General features: G+C 40.7%; 1 protein-coding gene and 1 pseudogene across 2 annotated transcripts in view; both read right to left on the bottom strand.

Moving 5' to 3' along the window:
- PBRM1 (polybromo 1) overlaps positions 1-19535 on the bottom strand; it is a 130662-nt gene that overhangs the window by 51356 nt on the left and 59771 nt on the right. Inside the window, exons 17-19 of the mRNA XM_080823009.1 lie at positions 17602-17707; positions 13129-13771; positions 8958-9169 (exon numbers count right to left, since the gene is read on the bottom strand). Of these exons, the coding sequence (XP_080679135.1) occupies positions 8958-9169; positions 13129-13771; positions 17602-17707 (961 nt within the window). The remainder of the gene's footprint in view (positions 1-8957; positions 9170-13128; positions 13772-17601; positions 17708-19535) is intronic.
- Positions 7747-8403, bottom strand: LOC308351392 (protein CREG1-like; annotated as a pseudogene). Its single transcript has one exon. The product of its transcript is annotated as a protein CREG1-like (transcript).

The following is a 19535-nucleotide window of genomic DNA, read 5'->3' as shown; positions in this document are numbered from 1 at the left end:
TTTTCTCCCCATTGCCAGACCCATCCCTCAAAAGAAAAATCTGCCCGTAAGCGTGACTGCCGGCATGCTAGAGCTAACAAGTTTAAAGGGCAAGGGGTCTCACGACTTAGAATACATCCTCTCAGAACTGTACCTCTAGCCTTCCAGACAGCTGCTGTCTCTCGGTCTAGACACTTCAGGGCAATCACTGAAAGCGTTGGGGAAGGGAGCAGAGGTTCAACTCCTTTAAATGTAGACTTTCAGCTGTTTTCATACTTCCATCTGCGGGTGTAGCTGGTGCAGATGGCTTGCACCTGCAGGCCTACTACTCTTCTTCATCAGATGCTGGCAGGGAAGCCAGTGTCAGCAACTTACCCAAACTCTCATTGCCACCATCTTCTCCGTTGCTTTCCTTTTTTTTTTTTTTTTTTTTTTTTTTTAGAGGAGGGGAATGGTTTACATTTATGTCTTTTGTTTTGCTTTAAAATCCACTTTCCATCATCTTAGAGGTGTTTTGGGATGTACTAGCAGTAGGCATCCGTACAGTCTGCCACGTTAAAGTGAAAGGCCTCCATGTTCTCTTACCTTTGCTTACTTCCCCTTGTATGAGTGGTTAATTCTGGCATTTAATATAAAAACAGGGTGTGTGAGATCTTCTAGTTTCCCTTAATTTCCATCATTATTAAGATACCTCCTCTTATGGCTTAAAGACATAGAGGGCTGACTGCCATACACAACCACTATCCTACTTTCTGGTGGTTTGCTGTCTTTTTACTATTCATTGAGTTACCTGACACAGGGTGATCTGAAGCAGACTATGGTCCCCTCGTGGCTAGTTAACAATAAGCCTCTGGGTCCTCCTTCCTCATCAGTTCTTCTAGTGCTGACTTCACATTGTATGGCAAAGCACCACTTCTTACCTACTTTCAGTCCCACCACTGGGAAATACAGTCCCTGAGTTGATGTTTAAAAAAGTGTTGGGGCGCCTAGGTGGCTCAGTGGGTTAAAGCCTCTGCCTTCGGCTCAGGTCATGATCCCAGGGTCCTGGGATGGAGCCCCGCGCATCGGGCTCTCTACCCAGCAGGGAGCCTGCCTCCCCCCTCTCTGCCTGCCTCTGTGCCTACTTGAGATCTCTGTCAAATAAATAAATAAATCTTCTTTTTTTTTTTTTTTTTTTTTTTAATTTTTTATTTTAATAAACATATAATGTATTTTTATCCCCAGGGGTACAGGTCTGTGAATCATCTGGTTTACACATTTCACAGCACTCATCATAGCCCATACCCTCCCCAATGTCCATTTCCCCACCACCCTCTCCCGTCCCCCTTCCCCCCCGCAACCCTCAGTCTGTTTCTTGAGATTGAGTCTTTTATGGTTTGTCTTAAATAAATAAATCTTAAAAAAAAAATGGTAGGGGTGCCTGGGTGGCTCAGTGGGTTAAAGCCTCTGCCTTCGGCTTGGGTCATGATCCCAGGGTCCTGGAATCTAGCCCCATGTCGGGCTCTCTGCTCAGCAGGGAGCCTGCTTCCTTCCTCTCTCTCTCTATGCCTGCCTCTCTTGCCTACTTGTGATCTCTGTCAAATAAATAAATAAAATCTTAAAAAAAAACAAAAACCAAAAAACTGTTAACAGGGCTGCTCTTGGCAGCCTTAGAAAGCAGCTCTGTGCAGCAGGGCTCCCTTTCCTCCTGTCAGCAAAGGCCTGCAGGCTCCTGAGACAGGCACAGCAATGGGAAAGGAATGAACATCTCCTACTGTGTTTTTTCTTTATGCGGCTGTTTTTCTACCACGAGCCTTTTTCACAGATTAAGTTGCTGGAAATATTTCCTGGTAACAAAGGCTCAGTCAAGGGCAGTGACCAACAGTTTTTTAAAATGTCAGTACCAAGGCTGCCTAGTGGGTTCACATATCACTGCTAATCCACCAAGAAGCAAGACAGCAGGGGCACCTGGGTGGTTCAGTGGGTTAAGCCTCTGCCTTTGGCTCAGGTCATGATCTCAGGGTCCTGGGATCGAGCCCCGAATCAGGCTCTCTGCTCAGCAGGGAGCTTGCTTCCCCCTCTCTCTCTGCCTGCCTCTCTGCCTACTTGTGATCTCTGTCAAATAAATAAAATCTTTAAAAAAAAAAAAAGAAGCAAGACAGCAGGTACTGTCATAAGCTCCTGCTCCTCCACTAGAGCTAAAGCCTTAGAGCAGCGATTCCCACAACTGAGTGTGCATCAGAACCACCTACATGACGTGTTAAAACATAGACTGTTGGGTCCCACCCTCCGAGTTTCTGAATTGGTAGGTCTGGAGTGGGACTAGAGAATTTTCTTTTTTTTTTTTTTTTAAGTAGGCTCCACGCCCAGCATGGAGCCCAAAGTGGGGCTTGAAAGCTCACAACCTTGAAATCAAGACCTGAGCTGAGATCAAGACTTGAACTGAGATCAAAAGCCTGATGCTTCACCGACAGAACCACCCAGGCACCCTGAGAATTTGCATTCCTCATCAGTTCTCACGTGATGCTGATTCTGTTTGCCTAGAGGCCACATTTTCCGAACAGCCTTACAGTAATTCAAGAAGCAGCTGTTACTAATTTTGCATTGCCCAGAAGTGTTAATAAAACTTAAAAAAAAAAAAAAGCCTAAGTATACAAAATTTTGTCAGTAGAAACAACATGGATTGTCCCAAATGTCATACCCATTATGGCATTGGCATTTTCTGTTTCCTCTTTCATTGATTTCCATCCTGATTTTTATTATTTCCTCTACTTACTTAGGTTTGATTGGCTTTTTTCCCCTAACTTCTTGAGGTGAAAACATTCCTATTTTAGATCTTTACTCCTTTCAACATATGCATTTAAAGTTATAAGTTTCTTCCTAAGAACTGCTTTAGATATATCCCATAAATTTTAACACATTGTTTTCATTAATTTAATACATTTAATTAATAATTAAATACATTTCATACATTGCATTCCATTCAAGATTTTTCTAGTTGTTCTTGTAACATCTTTGACCCATGGGTTAAAGGTGAACCACTTCATTTCCAAATACTTGGGGATTCTCCAGATTTCTTTCTGTTGCTAATTTCTAGTCTAAATCCCATTGTGTTCAGAGAGCAAACCTTCGTATGATTTCAATCCTTTTAAATCTTCTGAAACTTGTTGCATGACCTAGCGTATGGTCCGAGATAATGTCGCCTGTGTGCTTGACAAGAATGTGTATTCTACAGTCCCTGGGTGCAGTGTTTCACATGTCAACCATCAAGCCGGTTGACAGTCCATGTCTTAGCTTGCTGTAAAAAACCCACCACAGCTAGGGTAGCTTAAACAACATTCATTTCTTAGTTCTGGAGGGTGGAAAATCCAAGATCAAGGTGCCAGCAGATCTGGTATCTGCTGAGAGCTCACTTTCTGGTTCACAAATATTCGTCTACTTGTTCTTCATCCCCTTATAACAGTAACAATCCTCTCATGGTGGCTCGACTCCTACAACCACACCCAAACCTAATTACCTCCTAAAGGCCCAACCTCCAAATACCATCACATTGGAGAGGAGGCTACAACACATCAGTTTTGGGGGAACATAAACTTCCAGTCCACAGCAATGCTATTCAAGTCTTTTGTACTTTTTTGCTAGTTGGTCTATCAACTGGTGAGAAAAGATACTGATTTTTATTCTAGTTGGTCCATCAATTGCTGAGAAAGGAGTATTGAGACTATAATTATTAAACTATTTCTCTTTTCAATTCTGTCAGTTTTTACTTCATGTATTTTGAGGCTCCACTGTTAGATGTATATACATTTATAAATACTATATGTTCCAATGTCCTGACCCTTTTAACGTTATGAGGTATCCCTCTTTGTCTCCAGTCATAGTTCTTCTCTTAAAAGTCCATTTGGTGGGGCGCCTGGGTGGCTCAGTGGGTTAAAGCCTCTGCCTTCGGCTCAGGTCATGATCCCAGGGTCCTGGGATCAAGCCCCCATCGGGCTCTCTGCTCAGCAGGGAGCCTGCTTCTCCCCCTCCCCTCTCTCTGCCTGCCTGTCTGCCTACTTGTGATCTCTGTCAAATAAATAAAAATAAAAATATTTTTTTTAAAAAGTCCATTTGGTATTGATACTGCCACTCCAACTCACTAGTACATCATTCCCCCTTCTTTTCCTTTCAGCTTATTTTTGCCTTTGGCTCTAAAACAAGTCCCTTACAGACCAGCAAAAGAGTTAGGTATTTTAAAATTCAGCCTGCAATCTGATCCAAGTGTTTAGTCTACTCATAATATGTAACTTACTTTTTTTTAAAAAGATTTTATTTATTTATTTGACAGAGAGAGCAAGGGAGCACAAGCAGGGAGAGCTGCAGAGGGAGGAGGAGAAGCAGGTTCCCCACTGAGCAGGGACCCTGATGTGGGGGCTGGATCCCAGGACCCTGGGATCATGACCTGAGCTGAAGGCAGCCGCTTAATGACTAAGCCACCCAGGAGCCTCTGTAAGTTACTTATTGATATGACTGAATTCATGTCTGCCCTTTGTTTTTTACATGTCTTATGTTTGTTTCTCTTTTCCTTCTTTACTGCCTTCTTTTGTGCCAAGCAAGTATTTCTGGTGTAGCACTTTAATTCCTCTGTTGGATTTTTATTGCTATTTGTTTTTAGTGGCATTACAATATGCATCTGTAACTTACCACCATCTACTTCAGGTTGATCCTAACTTGATTTTGTTAACTAGTGCGGCTTTGCTCCAAAATAGTTCCATTCCTTTGTGCTACTATTGCCATATATAATACTTCTATAAATGCTGTAAACCTAACAGTGAGGTTGTACCTATTTCTTTAAACAATTCTAATGTTTTTGGAAGAAACTGAGAGAAGAAAAGTGAAAAAATATAGGCAGACTTTTATATTTACCCACAAATTTACCATTTCCACTACTCTTCAGTCCTTCCTGTGGATTCAAGCCAACCATCTGGTGCTGTTTTCTTTTGGCCTGAAGTTCTTCCTTTGGTATTTCTTATAGGGAAGATCTGCCAGCAGTGAACTCTGTTTTTGTTTATCTAGGAATGTCTCATTTCAGCTTCATTTTTGAAGGATAGTTTCACTGGCTATCCAGGTTTATTCAGTTCTTGTCCCTTTTAGCACTTTGAGTATCATGTCACTGCTTTCTGACCTCCATTATTTCTTCAGAGCCATTACCACACTATTGTTCTCAAGATTTTTCTTTCAGCAGATGTAACTAGAGGTGGTTCTCCTTGTGTCTACTTAGTGTTTTTAGAGTTACGGGCTACTGTTTTCCAACAAATTTGAAGTTTACAGCCATTGCAAGTATTTTTCTCCTCCTTTCTTTCTCTTCTGTCCTCTGAGACTCTCAACATAAGTATACTAAGACACATGGAATGAAGGTTTGCACCGAAGTCTGCTTAGCCAAGGGTCAGCCAATGATTTAGGTTAAGACTGTCCTCAAACACCTCAAATTCATAAGGACTCACCTTCTGCTAACTGATGTGCATGTGGCTTGGGGGATACATTCAAAGTCGTAATTAATTTTCAAGTATCCCTTGTATTTTGCTTTTCGTTAGGTTCTCTCATCTCACTTGCATAGGCACAGTTTTCCAGTTAGCCAAGAATGTGTGAGAGCTGTGTCAGACCTTCTATGGCTACTTTCCAGGATATCCCTCAACCTCAGCTGTAATCTTGACCAGCAAAGCTGCAGGTTTACCCCATTCACCTCTGTACTGATCACTTGTAGCTGGCAAAGACACCCCTCAACCACATACACTATCGCCATCCTAAATGAGTACATCCCCTCTGGCAGCAAAGTGGCTGGGTTCTGTGCGGCTAGCCTTATGGTGGTAAATATTCTTGCCAATCAGGTTCCCTTCTCTTCTTTGCATATGTCATTGTGCATGAGAATTTGCTTTAAATCAATTTTATTTTGTTTTCCTACCTACAGAAAGAAAAGCCCTAAGCAAATGTGATGCTAAAGACTAACATAACTCTTGGAAAATCACAATCCTAGGTATGTATGTGAACTCAACTCTATAAGGAATACACCTGAAATTAATGTAACATTGTGTGTCAATAATGCTTAAAAAAGGTAGCTGTCTCATGAAAAGAATGAATAATGATAAAAGCCTTATAAGAAATGATCAAGTTTCTTCTTTCCTCAGTAAAATAATGTTAATTATTTTCAGTAGAAAACCGATTTTACCAAGTTTAACAGAAATCATTTTTTTCTTTTTTTTTTTTTAAGAGAGAGAGTGAGAGCAAGCAGGGGGAGGGGCAGAGGAAGAGGGAGACTCTCAAGCAGACTCCTCACTAAACCTGAACTAGGGCTCAATTCCACAACCCTGAGATCATGACCTGAGCTGAGGCCAAAAGTCGTATGCTTAACCAATGGAGCCATCCAGGCACCCCTAAATCATTTTTCTTAAAGGGAAGCTGTTTGCTGGATTTTAAGGAAGTTCACTTTAGGGTGCCTGGGTGGCTCATTCAATTGAGCATCTGCCTTCAGCTCAGGTCACGATCCCAGGGTCCTGGGACTGAGTCCCACATTGGGCTCTCTGCCCAGCTGGGAGCCTGTTTCTCCCTCTGCCTGCCACTCCCCCGCTTGTACTCGCTCACTCTGTCAAATAAATAAATAAAATCTTAAAAAAAAACAACAAAAAACATTAGTTCACTTAGTAGTTTTCAAACATAACGACTAGTACTCAACATCCTTCCTCTTATCCATTTAAGGATTCAGCAGCTTGGTTCCTGATACATCTCTTTATGACCTTGTAACATTTTCTGAAATCACGTATACAGGTAATAAAACCAAATGGTTTCTTCTTTTCTGAAGAAATGTGATTTTTTTTTTTTTTTTAAATCATGTTATCTTCTCCCTGATGACCTCATTTAGGCAGTAACAGCACAGGAGCTATTTAAAGATTTACAGCAGTTGAAGAAGCCTTAGGCCACTGCTGAGGGCAGCACTGCTTAAAAAGCTACTGAGTGCACTTGGGAGTAGGGGGGGTTTATGCTGGTCCATGTCCGGTAAACTTTACCGGACCAGAAACACCAGAAATGACTTACAAAAAATTCCCTGCATCCTTCTTATTTCTTTTGCAAGCCCATTTGGGGGCAAAATAAAAAATAATATAAAGTATACGTGTGTATATATATGCTTTGAGTGGAGGACACTGATTATACTGTGTCCATTTAGGTGGGGAAATCGAATTCAGGAAACATTTTTTAAGCTTCTTTTTCTCTAGGTCATTTACACTCTAGATTTGAAAAGTGAAAAGAGAAATTCTTTGTAAGAAATGGTTTTGCCCCATGTTGGATCAATACCACACAGGCCTGTTAGACACAGATGGACCATGAGGAGAAAGTTCTATGTGTGTCTTGGCCACACATACGCGGGTGCATGGGCTTGGGCAGTGCAGGTGCGGCCGTGGATGAGGTAGGCCCTCTCTCTAGCATAGTGGCTTCCAGAAATTAATGACACATCTTTGAGTACCTTCAAATGACAAGGGGCAATTTGAATCTGGCACTGGCTCCTCTTCAAAGGAGCACCACCAGAAAACTATAAGGAAAAATACTTATAATGAAAGATATACCTCTATGAAAATGGCTTCAAAATATGAAAAAAAACTAACAACCACATCTTCCAAGAAATCCAGTAACAGTCCAACTCTACTTTGTAAACAAGTAAGCAAGCAAGCAAATAAACCAGCATGTGAAAGAAAACTGGTTAATGTAGGAAGTGTTCCACAGACAAACATTAAGCCCTTAAAGTCTGTATAAACCATCCTAAGCAAGCTCATTGGTGTTGTTAAATCTGCTGCATTCTATTTCACTAAAATGTGACATTCTAGTATTTTCAGGTGTCACTACTTTTGGTCCACCAAAGTGGTCCAGAATCCAGACGCTGGTTAAACTTACTTTAGCAAATAACCAATAATGGCTGGAAGGCCAGGTTTTCATCTCAGGGTACTGCATGAACAGTGAATGCCTGGCGAAGTCCATTTCCATCTCATTCACATTAGTAACAGTTCCTGACAGTATTATGTGAGCAGAGAGGGGACTTTGGGGATCAAATACATGCTTCCTGCAGAAGTTAGTCTATGCCAAAGACATAGTCATTGCAGCATGTGGATTCTCCTGACGGTTGCCCACCAACTGCTGCAGTGGGCTCAGGCAGAAGTAGGGCTCGCTGCTGCCCATGCCTGGGGGCCCAATGCTGAGCGAGAAGACATCGACTAAGGCCTAGCCGTGCACCGCCTCCTCCGTGAAGAGTGCAGCCAGTACGCCCCAGTCACAGATGTACGTCAACGAAGTGAGCCTAGTGCTCTGCAACCTGTGGGGTAGTGGCGCGGCGGTGTCCCAGTCCTGGTGGTCCTGGCTGCCCCAGCCCCACGCCGGTGCCACCAGCAGCACCACTGGCTGCAGGGCCAGCAGGCTGGCCATGACAGTGACTCTAGCGAGTCCAGAAATGATCAAATTTCTAATAAAAGCTCCCACTGTCAAAATACTTTTAAATTTTAGCAAGTAACTCAAAGTAACATTTTGGGGCTGATACAATGAAAATAAAAAATTTCCTCCTAGTATTGTGGTTCAACCAAAATATCATCTCCTCTGGCCCAAGTCTGCAGGAGGAAAGCCATCCTGCTACATGACAGGGCAGAATCTTGACGCACTCACTGCTGAGAATGCTCCCCAGCTCCAGGCAGGCTCCCAGGCTTCTTTTGCCAATAGTATTTTGACCTGGTGAGCTCCACTCCTGTGAGCTAACTGACCGTTCCTGAAATACTAGGGCCCACAGCTGTGTCACACAGCACTTCAATTGTTAATAGTCTGATGACCAAACCGAGGATGACAAAAGCATTTCTATTTCAACATGTCCATTCTGAAAGAGTCAACATTCACATAGACAGGATTCATCCCCATAGCTGGCTTGGAGAGCCAGAACTAGAACAGAGTATAATATTTCTTCATATTTAATAAAATGAAAAGAAACCAACCTCTTTTTTCTTCTTCTCGTTTTAGTTTATCCTCCTCTAGTTCTTTTGGCAATTTTTCCTTCTTCTCTTTCTCCACATCATTATGCAAATGCTTTGTGGTATAGCTGAGTGCTGGTGAAAGCAGGATCTCTCCGTTTTTGCAGAGTTCGTCACGGATTTTAATAAAAAACTGCTGCAGCTCTACCGCATCCTCATAGATTTCGGAGTCTGTCCTACAAGGGCATCAAGAGTACCCGTTGACACACAAGCTGCTTCCTTCCCACCCCTTGGCTACGTGGAGGACCCTACCCAATGCTTCTGTAACACGCTAATGGATATAATGGTACTTCTATACAGAGGGTATCTCCTTGAAAGTTTTAGAACAACGTGAAGTGCCGTTTTACCTCAGCAAGCCTCATACCCACCAGTTTTCTCTTCCTTAAGGCTCATTCCTTGTACAGCTCACGTAAAAGAAAAGGCCTCACACAGTTTTCTGGGGAAAAACAAGGTGTACGCATCTGTTGATTCTTGCCACAGAAGGGGGCTACCACGATCAAGGACTACTCTGAGTTCCACACCCCTTCCGACACTTACTTATATCTATTCCTTGGATTAATTTTTACTTTCTCTTAATTGAGGGACCCACACATTATATAAAGTATTGACAAAAGATTTAGGCAACGTCTACTTTCTTCTCTTTAAATCTCTATCATGCTTGCCTAGGCTGATAGGCCCCAGCAAATATTTGACCCTAAACTGCAAAGTCATGAGGGCATCCATCCTGTAACGGTTACAAACCTCATAGACAGTGTTCATGTCAGTTTCCCAGAAATGACTACATAATGTTGGGGAACCAGCCGAGGCAACATAGTGAAAGATGGGGAAAAAATGATCTGCCACACTGAAAGCTTTTTAAAGACGCTTTCCTCATTTACAGAATGAGAGGAGAGGACTCGGTAAAATCAGCTTCAGAATTTAGACTAGAAGAAATTTTTTACTATCTCTAATCCATGGTGGTTTGAGGATGGCTTAAACATAATTCCATTAACTAGGAATACCAGGGTCTGAAAAATGATTCACAAAGTAACCACAAAGTCTTAGCAGCAGTTATGAACACATTCTGGTTGGGAGACATGGGTAGGCGTAGCAAGCCCAGTCAGCTGCCTGCTGATACCCACCACTAGAGCATCAAACGTTAGTGAAGCCTCCGGAATGCTTCTCCCCATCAGCAAAGGTGAACTGGCAAACAATCTAAAAACACTGCCAATAACAACCTAAATTAATGTTTCTGGAAAGGTTTTAAAAATCTTTTTAGGTTACAGAAATGCTAATACTTGTAGGAAAGCAATAAAAATAAAACTGATCAAGGGAAGAAACTCCTATGATATTATTTTGATGCCTGTTTTCTGAACAGAAATGTCTTAAGACTGTTCACTTGATGTTAAAATTCATTTTATAAGAGCTTACAATTTTAAGTATAAAATTAAAAATGAAAATGCACTTTTGGCAACCCTGTTACACTGAAAGGGCAGATTTGTAACTCCATCAGGTCAGGCTGTTCAGTAATTGAAGTTCTGTACACGGCCATTAAACATCTGACTTATCTTTCCTATTTTGTTTCAACAAAGTAATATGAAGAATTCATTAATCTAAGAGGATCAGTGTTGCCTGCATGCAAAAGAACAAAAACTAAAGATGGAAAAAGAAAATAACTCTTATTCCCCTTAGCTGGTGGGTAATCTTTAAAAGGCAGATATCCAGCAAAATGAAATCATTAAGAGTACAGGAAGCTCTTAGTGCCTTCCTTGTCCTTGTCTTCCCAAGGGTCCCCCTTTCTGTAAGGTAGTCAGAGAACTGAATTCACGAATGCTGCCAGCAGATGAGGGAAGCCAGTGGCTGACTGGCATATGTCGGTGCAGTGCTGTTACTGAATACTGCTGATGGACAGACCGCTGTCCCCTGAGGGAACTTTCAGACTCCTTCTATTTCAGGGTGTAAGGTCCTAAGTGATATTGAGTGCCAGTGGTGGAGAGGGGTGAGTGTGAAGAAGCATGAACACTGCTGGAGATCAACATAGAAATCTAGTGCCCACGGGCTTCATTAAATTCATGAACTTAGTATTTTTGAGATATCCATCTTCATTACTGGTGAAAGAGTTAGAAACGGTTTATCGCTCACTGAAATGATGCATCTCTGCCTGAGCAGCACGGGGCTATGCTTAAGTACCGTAAGCAGTCATAATAAGACCCTCATTCACAAAGATAAAGAACAGCTTCCCTCAGTTCTGAAAGGCTCTGGGGACAAGGGTGAAACTCATCACTGCCTCATGTAAATAAATGCACCCAAGACTCTACCTTCAAGGCTTACCTTCCAAAGCAAACCATGTCAACAATGGGAGAATGAAAAGAGCTCATTTCCTAGAGATACAAATCTGCTCATTTCTTAAAACAGACACATCATCTATTAAAGATAAACAAAGTTGCTAATGTTCTAAGAGACAAATGCAGTTTTGGAAGAACCACAGACCTAACCCCAAGATGTAACGGGGGCGGGGGCAGAAGTGGAGGAGAGGAGTGACTTTAGACTTAAGGACTATTTAAGAAAACTGAGAACAAAAAGGAAGTCTAAGCTCCATGAAAGAGAATTTGCGTCTTGCCCACTCACGTACCCCAAGTATCTAGAACATGGTTAGAACTGGTAGCCACTCAATTAACATTTGTTGAATAAGTGAAAATAAAGAATGCAAATTTTGACTGCAAGATGTCTCCCCACCTTTCTTTTCATTCATTTCTATCTCCACTGCTGAACATTAAGGACCATTTCCTAAATGTGTCGCTCAAGTGCCTCTCCAATATGACCCCAACTCTCCTATCTCTTGAACAGACCATATTCATTCTCTAACCCTGTGCCTTCAGTCAAGCCACTCGTGTTATCTATATCCCACCCATTCTCCTTTCCCCTCATGCTTCAGGTCTTTTCAGAACTCTAGCACAGAGCTCCTACTCCACCATCTTTACTACATATCAAGTTGTTATATGTTGTTTCATGCTTGGAATTATGTTTCTCTAAGCACAGGTCCTAACCCAATTGTTGGACTTAGAGCACAGAGCACAGCCTGATCATCTACGGCTGGGTTCCACTGACTGGTGTCTTGGTGACCAAGGAGTAGGGAACAAGAGGAGACACCCCACTTACTAGTTGTGTGACTTGAGGTAACTTACTTCTGTCTGTGCACTTCTTCAAATGCGAAGTGGGAAGATTATCACCCAGAACGGCTATTATAAGGGTTAGAGATGATCTAGATAAAGCGTTTTGCATGTGCTTTACAAACAGCAGGTGCTTAACAGGAACAGCAAACGTTACTAATTTTTCTTTCAAGATCCAGAGGAAATGAAGGATTCACCAGATTCCCCGGCTGGAATTACTCTACACCCACTGCTTAAAAGTCTCCTTTCTACATGGTAGACTATAAGCTCCAGGTAGGTAGGGTCTGTATTTTTAGCTTTTTATATTCCCCCAAGAAACTCTCAAAGCACACAGAAGACACACTGTAACTGCTGAGCTGAAATTGTTTAAATAGCCAGTAATACCATTCTTGCATGGCAAAGCCATAACACACATCAAAATTAAAAGGGAATCCAGTTTGATGGAAATTTAAATTTGATGGCTTCTTTTAGTACATTCAATATCTGCAAAAGGCATTTAAAAGTGAGAAATCTGAGATATAAAAAAAAAAGAAGCCTTTTTAGGAACTAGAAATGGTGATCAAATTTAGATTGGCTAACCTCAGATCAACAACATAAGAGCTATTTTAATTTATTCAAAGCATGCTTGGATTGAACTCAAACTTAAAAAAAAAATCACACTACTATTTCTAATTATAAGCATTTTATCCTTTAAAAAAAAATGTTCTGTAAAAGGCTGTATTTTAAGAGTTTATGCTTTCCAAAAGATCTTCAAATTTGTCCCGTATTCCTTCCCACGGGCCCGGATCCAGATGATGTGGCAGTGTGCCTGCTCTCCCCCAAAGCATATGCTTGCGCTCTAGATGTTGTGGCCAAGTAAGAACTCAAAACAGCACCCCACCAACAATAACCATGTACCTAAGCTGAAACAGTATATCAAAGCAGAATTTTCTTTTGTTTTGCATTGAATCACAACTTCTCAAAACGAAATAGCATGGAAAACCTACCGATTCATCCTTCGTGCCCTTTCCAAGACTTCAAACATATGCTCTTGAAATAAATCGAGCCGCCGGTAGCGATTATTTTCAACATTCTTTCTAATTATGTCAAAAGTAAGAGGAGGTTTGTTTGGGAAGTTGGGATCCACCGCAGGAATTTCTGCTAAGGAATCACTGTAGCATCTTCCTTCATCATCCTGATGACTCATGACTGACACAAAAAGATTGTGAATAAGTTCTTGAATCAGCAAGGTCACATTTGGGACATGAGAGTCCTCATCTCCCTCCAGGTCTCTCCGAGTTTCAAGCAGGACCTTGTGCAGGACAAGGGCATCTTTGTAGATCAAAGACTCAGGCTCATTGTAGGTACAGGCATTGTTAAACATCATGACGAAGTCCTCAACCATGGAGTCTATATCTTGGTATTTGTTGGCCATCATGTGACTTCGAATTTTTTCCATGTCCATGGGCTTTTTAATGGTCAGATAGTAGTCAGGCAGCTCAGATCTAGAGGGAAGCCTCAGAAATATGGCACTGAGGCGGCGACCCCTCTTATCAGTATAGTTCTTTACAGCTTCATAGACTTCATTTAGTTTCTGCTGCATTGGAGTCATGTATTTTGATTTTTTAGGAGAAATTCCACTCTTCCTACCTAAAAGAAGAGATTTAATGTTAAATGAATAAAATACAATAAATGAACCCAAATTTGTATACAGTTGGTAAAGCATAATCATAAGGGAGTGCTCCAAGGGTTTTGTAAAAGAGTTTAATTAGCACGTCTCTAGTGAAGTCTATCTTAGGACAAAAAAAACTGGAAACAAATTTAAACTGTTTTCAGTAATCATATTTTTAGTGAGAGTAATAAGCACTATCATGTTAAGATAGCTGTGAAATGTAGAATAAAGCAAATGACTAGCTAGTGACATTCTAATTCTATCACCTGCAGCATCCTTGAGAACTGGGATTCTTTTAAAAAATATTTTATATATTGATTAGAGAACAAGCACGAGTGGACGGAGGGGGAAAGGGAAGAGGGAGAAGGAGACTCCCCGCTGAGCAGGGAGCCCAACAAGGGGCTCAATCCCAGGACCCTGAGATGAGGACCTGAGCCGAAGGCAGACGCTTATTGGACTGAGGCACCCAAGTGCCCCAAGAACTGAGATTTTCATCGCAGGAGAAAAGGAGACCCAGATATTAAAGCAGAACACTGAATAAAAATCTTGTAGCTATAATCTCAGTTAAGAGCATCAGTACGAACTCACAACGTATTTTATTTTAAATGTAATACAAACACACACAGAATTTCCTAGTTCTGTCCACTGAAAATCCTGGCAACAATGACAGTAGCGGTACAACCCCATGTAAGTTTGACTACATTGGCCATACTTCTGAAATACAGATTTCAAATACTAACACCAGTAGCTCCTTAGCAAATGGCTGACTCACAGTTGGCACAGGATAAGCCTCATGCATCTTGAAACACAAGGCAGTAAAGAATCTGTCAATGTGGTCATGTCAGTAGAACACAGTGGCCAGCCTGGGACAAGAGGAGCATCAATAAGGACAACAACTGCAATGAGTTAAAACTCAGCAACATGTTTAAATTTAGTAGTTCTTAATGATATACAAAAATGAATGACAAACTGGGTAAATGTTGGCAGATACTGGTAAACCAACGCATTGCTTCGGAAACTGATAAACAAAGGGGGGTAGGAATCCATCTTTTATCCTTTCAAAAAACCCAAAACAAAGTAAGACAAACAAGCAAAAATTGTACTACTGGGTAACCAAATACTGGATGAGGCCAAGTTTCTCTATACAGAAGTACTCCCGTTGCTAAATGAGCAAGGTATGACAAAATCAGACTATTGTTATTTTATACCTCTTTAATGAATTAACGGAGTCAGCATCAATAGCTGTTAACATGTGGGAGAACAAACAGCTGTTACCGGGCTACCCAGTGGAAGACCATTCGCCACCTCTGAAGTTGGTTTTTGTGCCAAAAGGAGGGGATGAGGATCAAATCTAATTTAAATCAAGCCTCTTGCTACAACTACCAATTTAGAGGAAATACCAAGGAGACTAGAACACATAAACCACAGCAAAGGAATGCAATTAGCAAAGCCCAGACCGTGGGAAGCTGCAGTACAGCTCCAATTTCTTCAACAAATAAATTGCAAAGGAAAAAAAAAAAAAGAAAGTTGAGAGGGGGATTTACAGATTAAAAGTAGTGTCCATCAACTGCGGTTATATGGACCTTATTTAGCTTCTACCTCAAGCGGACATTGCTCTGAGATGTGATGCAATGTAAGTGTAGAAAACCTATTGTGTTATGAAGCAAGCATCCTTGCTGGGCTGATAATGAATCTAATCAAGCCTCTCGGGTAAACTTCCATTTTTTAAGAAATGAGAAGAATACAGGGAAAAGTTAGTTCATATCGTAAGAAAGTGAACTGATTAATCCAAAATTTGAAACTGTACAAGAAGGTGATCTGGTTTCTGAAGAGTCAGAGGCATGAGAATTTAAAAGGGAGGGGCCTGCTCTACACTATGAACAGAGGGCGTGACAATCAAATGTAATATACAGAACTTAATTAGGTCCTGATGTGAAGAAACCAACTGTAAAAGTACATTCGTGAGATAAGCAGTAAAATTTGAAAATGTGTCAGGTATTAGATGAAACCAAGAAACTGCTAATTTTACTAGGTGTAATAATGATTCCATGGTTATTTAAGAAAATGTCTGCAAATATAGAAATGCACACTGAACTATGTAGAAATGAAATGACATTGAATTTTCTTTAAAATAATTCAGAACAAAAAAGGAGAGAAAAAAGTGGATATAGGAAGTATGGCACAATCTTGAGAGATTCTGAGTAACTGGTACATACAGGGCTTTGTTGTACCATTCTTCATATACATTTGAAACTTTTCATAACACAAAGTAGAGAAATGAAAAGGAGATCAACATTACACCTTAAAATTTCCTTTTTCTGAATTTTAGAATCTCAAGAAGATACCCCCCCACACCCTCCGCTGAGCACAGAGCCCAATGAAGTTTGATCCTAGGACCTTAAGATCATGACCTGAGCTGCAACCAATTCAGATGCTCAACCAACTGAACCACCCAGGCGCCCCTTAATTTTTTTAAAGTAGTATCTATATCCCATGAGGGGCTTGAACTCACAATCCCAAGCTCAAGAGTTGCATGCTCCACAGACTGAGGCAGTCAGGCGCCCCCTAGAATTAATTCTATTTTTAAAAGGCACTGTGTCCCTAAAAGTAGAATAAAAGGTTTACATTTCTGCAAACCTGCATGCTTTCACAATTCCAAGAAAGGATAAACGCCTTAAGAAAAAGGAATCAGGGCGCCTGGGTGGCTCAGTGGGTTAAGGCCGCTGCCTTCGGCTCAGGTCATGATCCCAGCGTCCTGGGATCGAGCCCCACATCGGGCTCTCTGCTCAGCAGGGAGCCTGCTTCCTCCCTTCTCTCTCTGCCTGCCTCTCTGCCTACTTGGGATCTGTCTGTCAAATAAATAAATAAAATCTTTAAAAAAAAAAAAAAAGAAAAAGGAATCATCATTTAGCAATAAACCGTACCAAAAACTATTCCAATATTCAGTTAAGAGTCAATTCATATAAAAAAAAAAAAGCAGGTCTGTTTGTTTTCTCCCCTTCAGCAAATGTAGTTCCAAAGAATATATAACAACACCATTATAACTTGCTCGGTATTTATTTTATTTACATATTTTAAATAAGGCAGAAACCTCTTGTTTAGCTCAATGCTATTAACTGCTTTTGTTGTCTTTTCTCTCCTCATAGTTCTAATAACATCACCATCCACAGACCACACTCAAAAGACAAGGGAGTTAACTTACAGTACAGTGGCTGAGCATCTCTAACTTCTCAAATTCTGTCTAAGATTTGCTGCTGGGATTCATTTTTTTTTTTTTTAAGATTTTATTTATTTATTTGACAGAGATCACAAGTAGGCAGAGAGGCTGGCAGAGAGAGAAGGGGAAGCAGGCTCCCTGCCGAGCAGAGAGCCCGATGCGGGGCTTGATCCCAAAACCCTGAGATCATGACCTGAGCTGAAGGCAGAGGCTTTAACCCACTGAGCCACCCAGGCACACCTGGGATTCGCTTTTAATTCCAGTACTCAGCAAACAAGCATACAAAAAACCAAATCTGCCACTACACTCTTGCAGGCATAAGAGACAGGAAAAAAGACCTAGTCTTACTACTGAATATTTACAAAATGGCCACAGCATTTAGAGAGTAAACAAAACCTCTGACTTTATAATCTAGTCCCCACATATGTTCCACAATTGAACTACTTAAAATACAGAGAGCATTTCAGAGGAGGAAAGGAAACTCCCTGCCAGAGTGAGTTCACATTCACCACTTAATGAGACATGATTTCAGTGAGTCAGTAATCTACCCTTGACGGACTGAACTAAGTAACGAGCGTGAGGCTGCCTTACTCAGCTTGAGTTTGGGAGACGCCACATCGTCGTCATCGGGCAGCGGGCCCAGCTCTTTCCTTTTATCCTTGAGTAACTTCTCCAGGATGTGTGCATCGTTGTACACCTGTATTCCATAAATATATTTAAAATTATTTTCTAAAAAATGTCCTATTGAAGTAGAACACTCATCTATAAAGAAGTTTTCAAAACACAGGTTAGCCTAGTTGGGAACTAGACATAAAGCTTGAGACCACTAGAGAGCCATCAGATCGCATCTCTGCAGGGTGGGCCTTAGCCTCAAATGGTTTGTTGTTTAAGCTTTCTAGGTGATTCTAATGTGCAGGCATGAATGCTAAAGTTTAGAACGACTGCAGCAGAATCACTGCAAGTTTTTACATAAGTTCTAAAACATAATTACATGTGTTGCTTTCTTCACAACTCTCTCTTGCACTGGACGCTCAAGGTAGCAGACTTAGCTCAATGGGAAATAAACATGAAAAAGTATATGACAGTTGGACAGCAATACTTCAAATACTGTTAAATGGGATTTAATATCAGTCTGAATTTACAATCTGGCCTCTGATCTGTGAAAAGCAACAATCCCTGGTTAGGCTCTCTCTGAAGACTGAAAAAGGGTGGTAATATGTAGCCAAAAACAAAGTTACTCACCTAATGGCCCCTACAGCTGCATCCCCCTATGACAGAAAATTTGATCACAAGTACCCTCAGTGCCTACTTTATTTTGTAATAGCAAGAGGAAAGGAAACACATGATTTTAAAGTTACTTTATTTCTGGGAGATTTTAAAGTAGATAAAGGAAACTCTAAAAGATACATGCACCCTCATCCACATTCACTGCAGCATTATTACCATAAACAAGACATGGAAGCAACCTAAGTGTCCATTCATAGATGAATGGATACACACACACACACAGAAGAGTATTATTTAGCCATAAAAAAAGAATGAAATCTTGCCATTTGTGACAAAACGGATGGATCATGAGGGCATTATGCCAGCTGAAATAAGTCAGACAGAGAAAGACAAATCTGTATCATCTCACGTACATCCTGTGTGAAATGGATGAAGGGGGTCAAAAAGCACAAACTTCTAATTATAAAATAAGTTACAAGGATATAGTGTATAGCCTGGTAACTATAGTTATTATAGTTATTATAATATATATTATATTATATATATAGTTATATATTATATAACTATAATAATATAGTTATTATTACGCATATTTGAAAGTTTCTAAGAGAGTAGATCTTAAAAGTTGTCATCATAAGAAAAAAATTTTATAACTATGCAAGGTGACAGATGTTAACTAGACTTATTGTGATGACAGTGCAATATGTGTAAATATCAAATCATTATGTTGTACACTTGAAACTCTTAGTTACATGTCAATTATACTTCAATAAAAAACATAGATATAGAATATGAAACAGAAAAATATCAAAGAAGGGAGAATGTATTATAGCTACACCGATAAAGAACTGAAAATCATTTACTTAGAGGTGCCTTTCTGAGGACGTCCTGATTCTTATATAATCATACCATTTTGTGGACTATCCCTAGAGAAGTGTGGCTATTACTGGTAGTAACAATGAGCAAAGACTTTACTGTCGCTGGCTTTCACTTGGGTGCTTGCTATGTGCTTTGCGTATGCTCTCTTTTTTAAATCCTACAATGGCCCTGATGCAAGTACTATCAGTATCACAAGGGCACAGACGGGGAGAATGAGGCTTGGAAGAAGAAAAGAAACTCACACGGGGACTGGAAGAGCAGGATTCAAATTTAGGATGTCAGCTTACAGAGAGTATGAACTAGAATTCTAACCTTTGCAATGAACTGCCATTTTAACAATTAAGAAAAGACAAAGCATTAAGCTAACCACTGAGAAAAGCAACCTAAGTGAGGCCTCTAGATCCGGTCTCTCAAAATGC

This window comes from Martes martes (assembly GCF_963455335.1).
Source record: "Martes martes genome assembly, chromosome: 1".
In the NCBI taxonomy this organism is placed as follows: domain Eukaryota; kingdom Metazoa; phylum Chordata; class Mammalia; order Carnivora; family Mustelidae; genus Martes; species Martes martes.
Note: the sequence above shows the minus strand (reverse complement) of the source record. Positions and strands in the feature narration are given on the sequence as shown.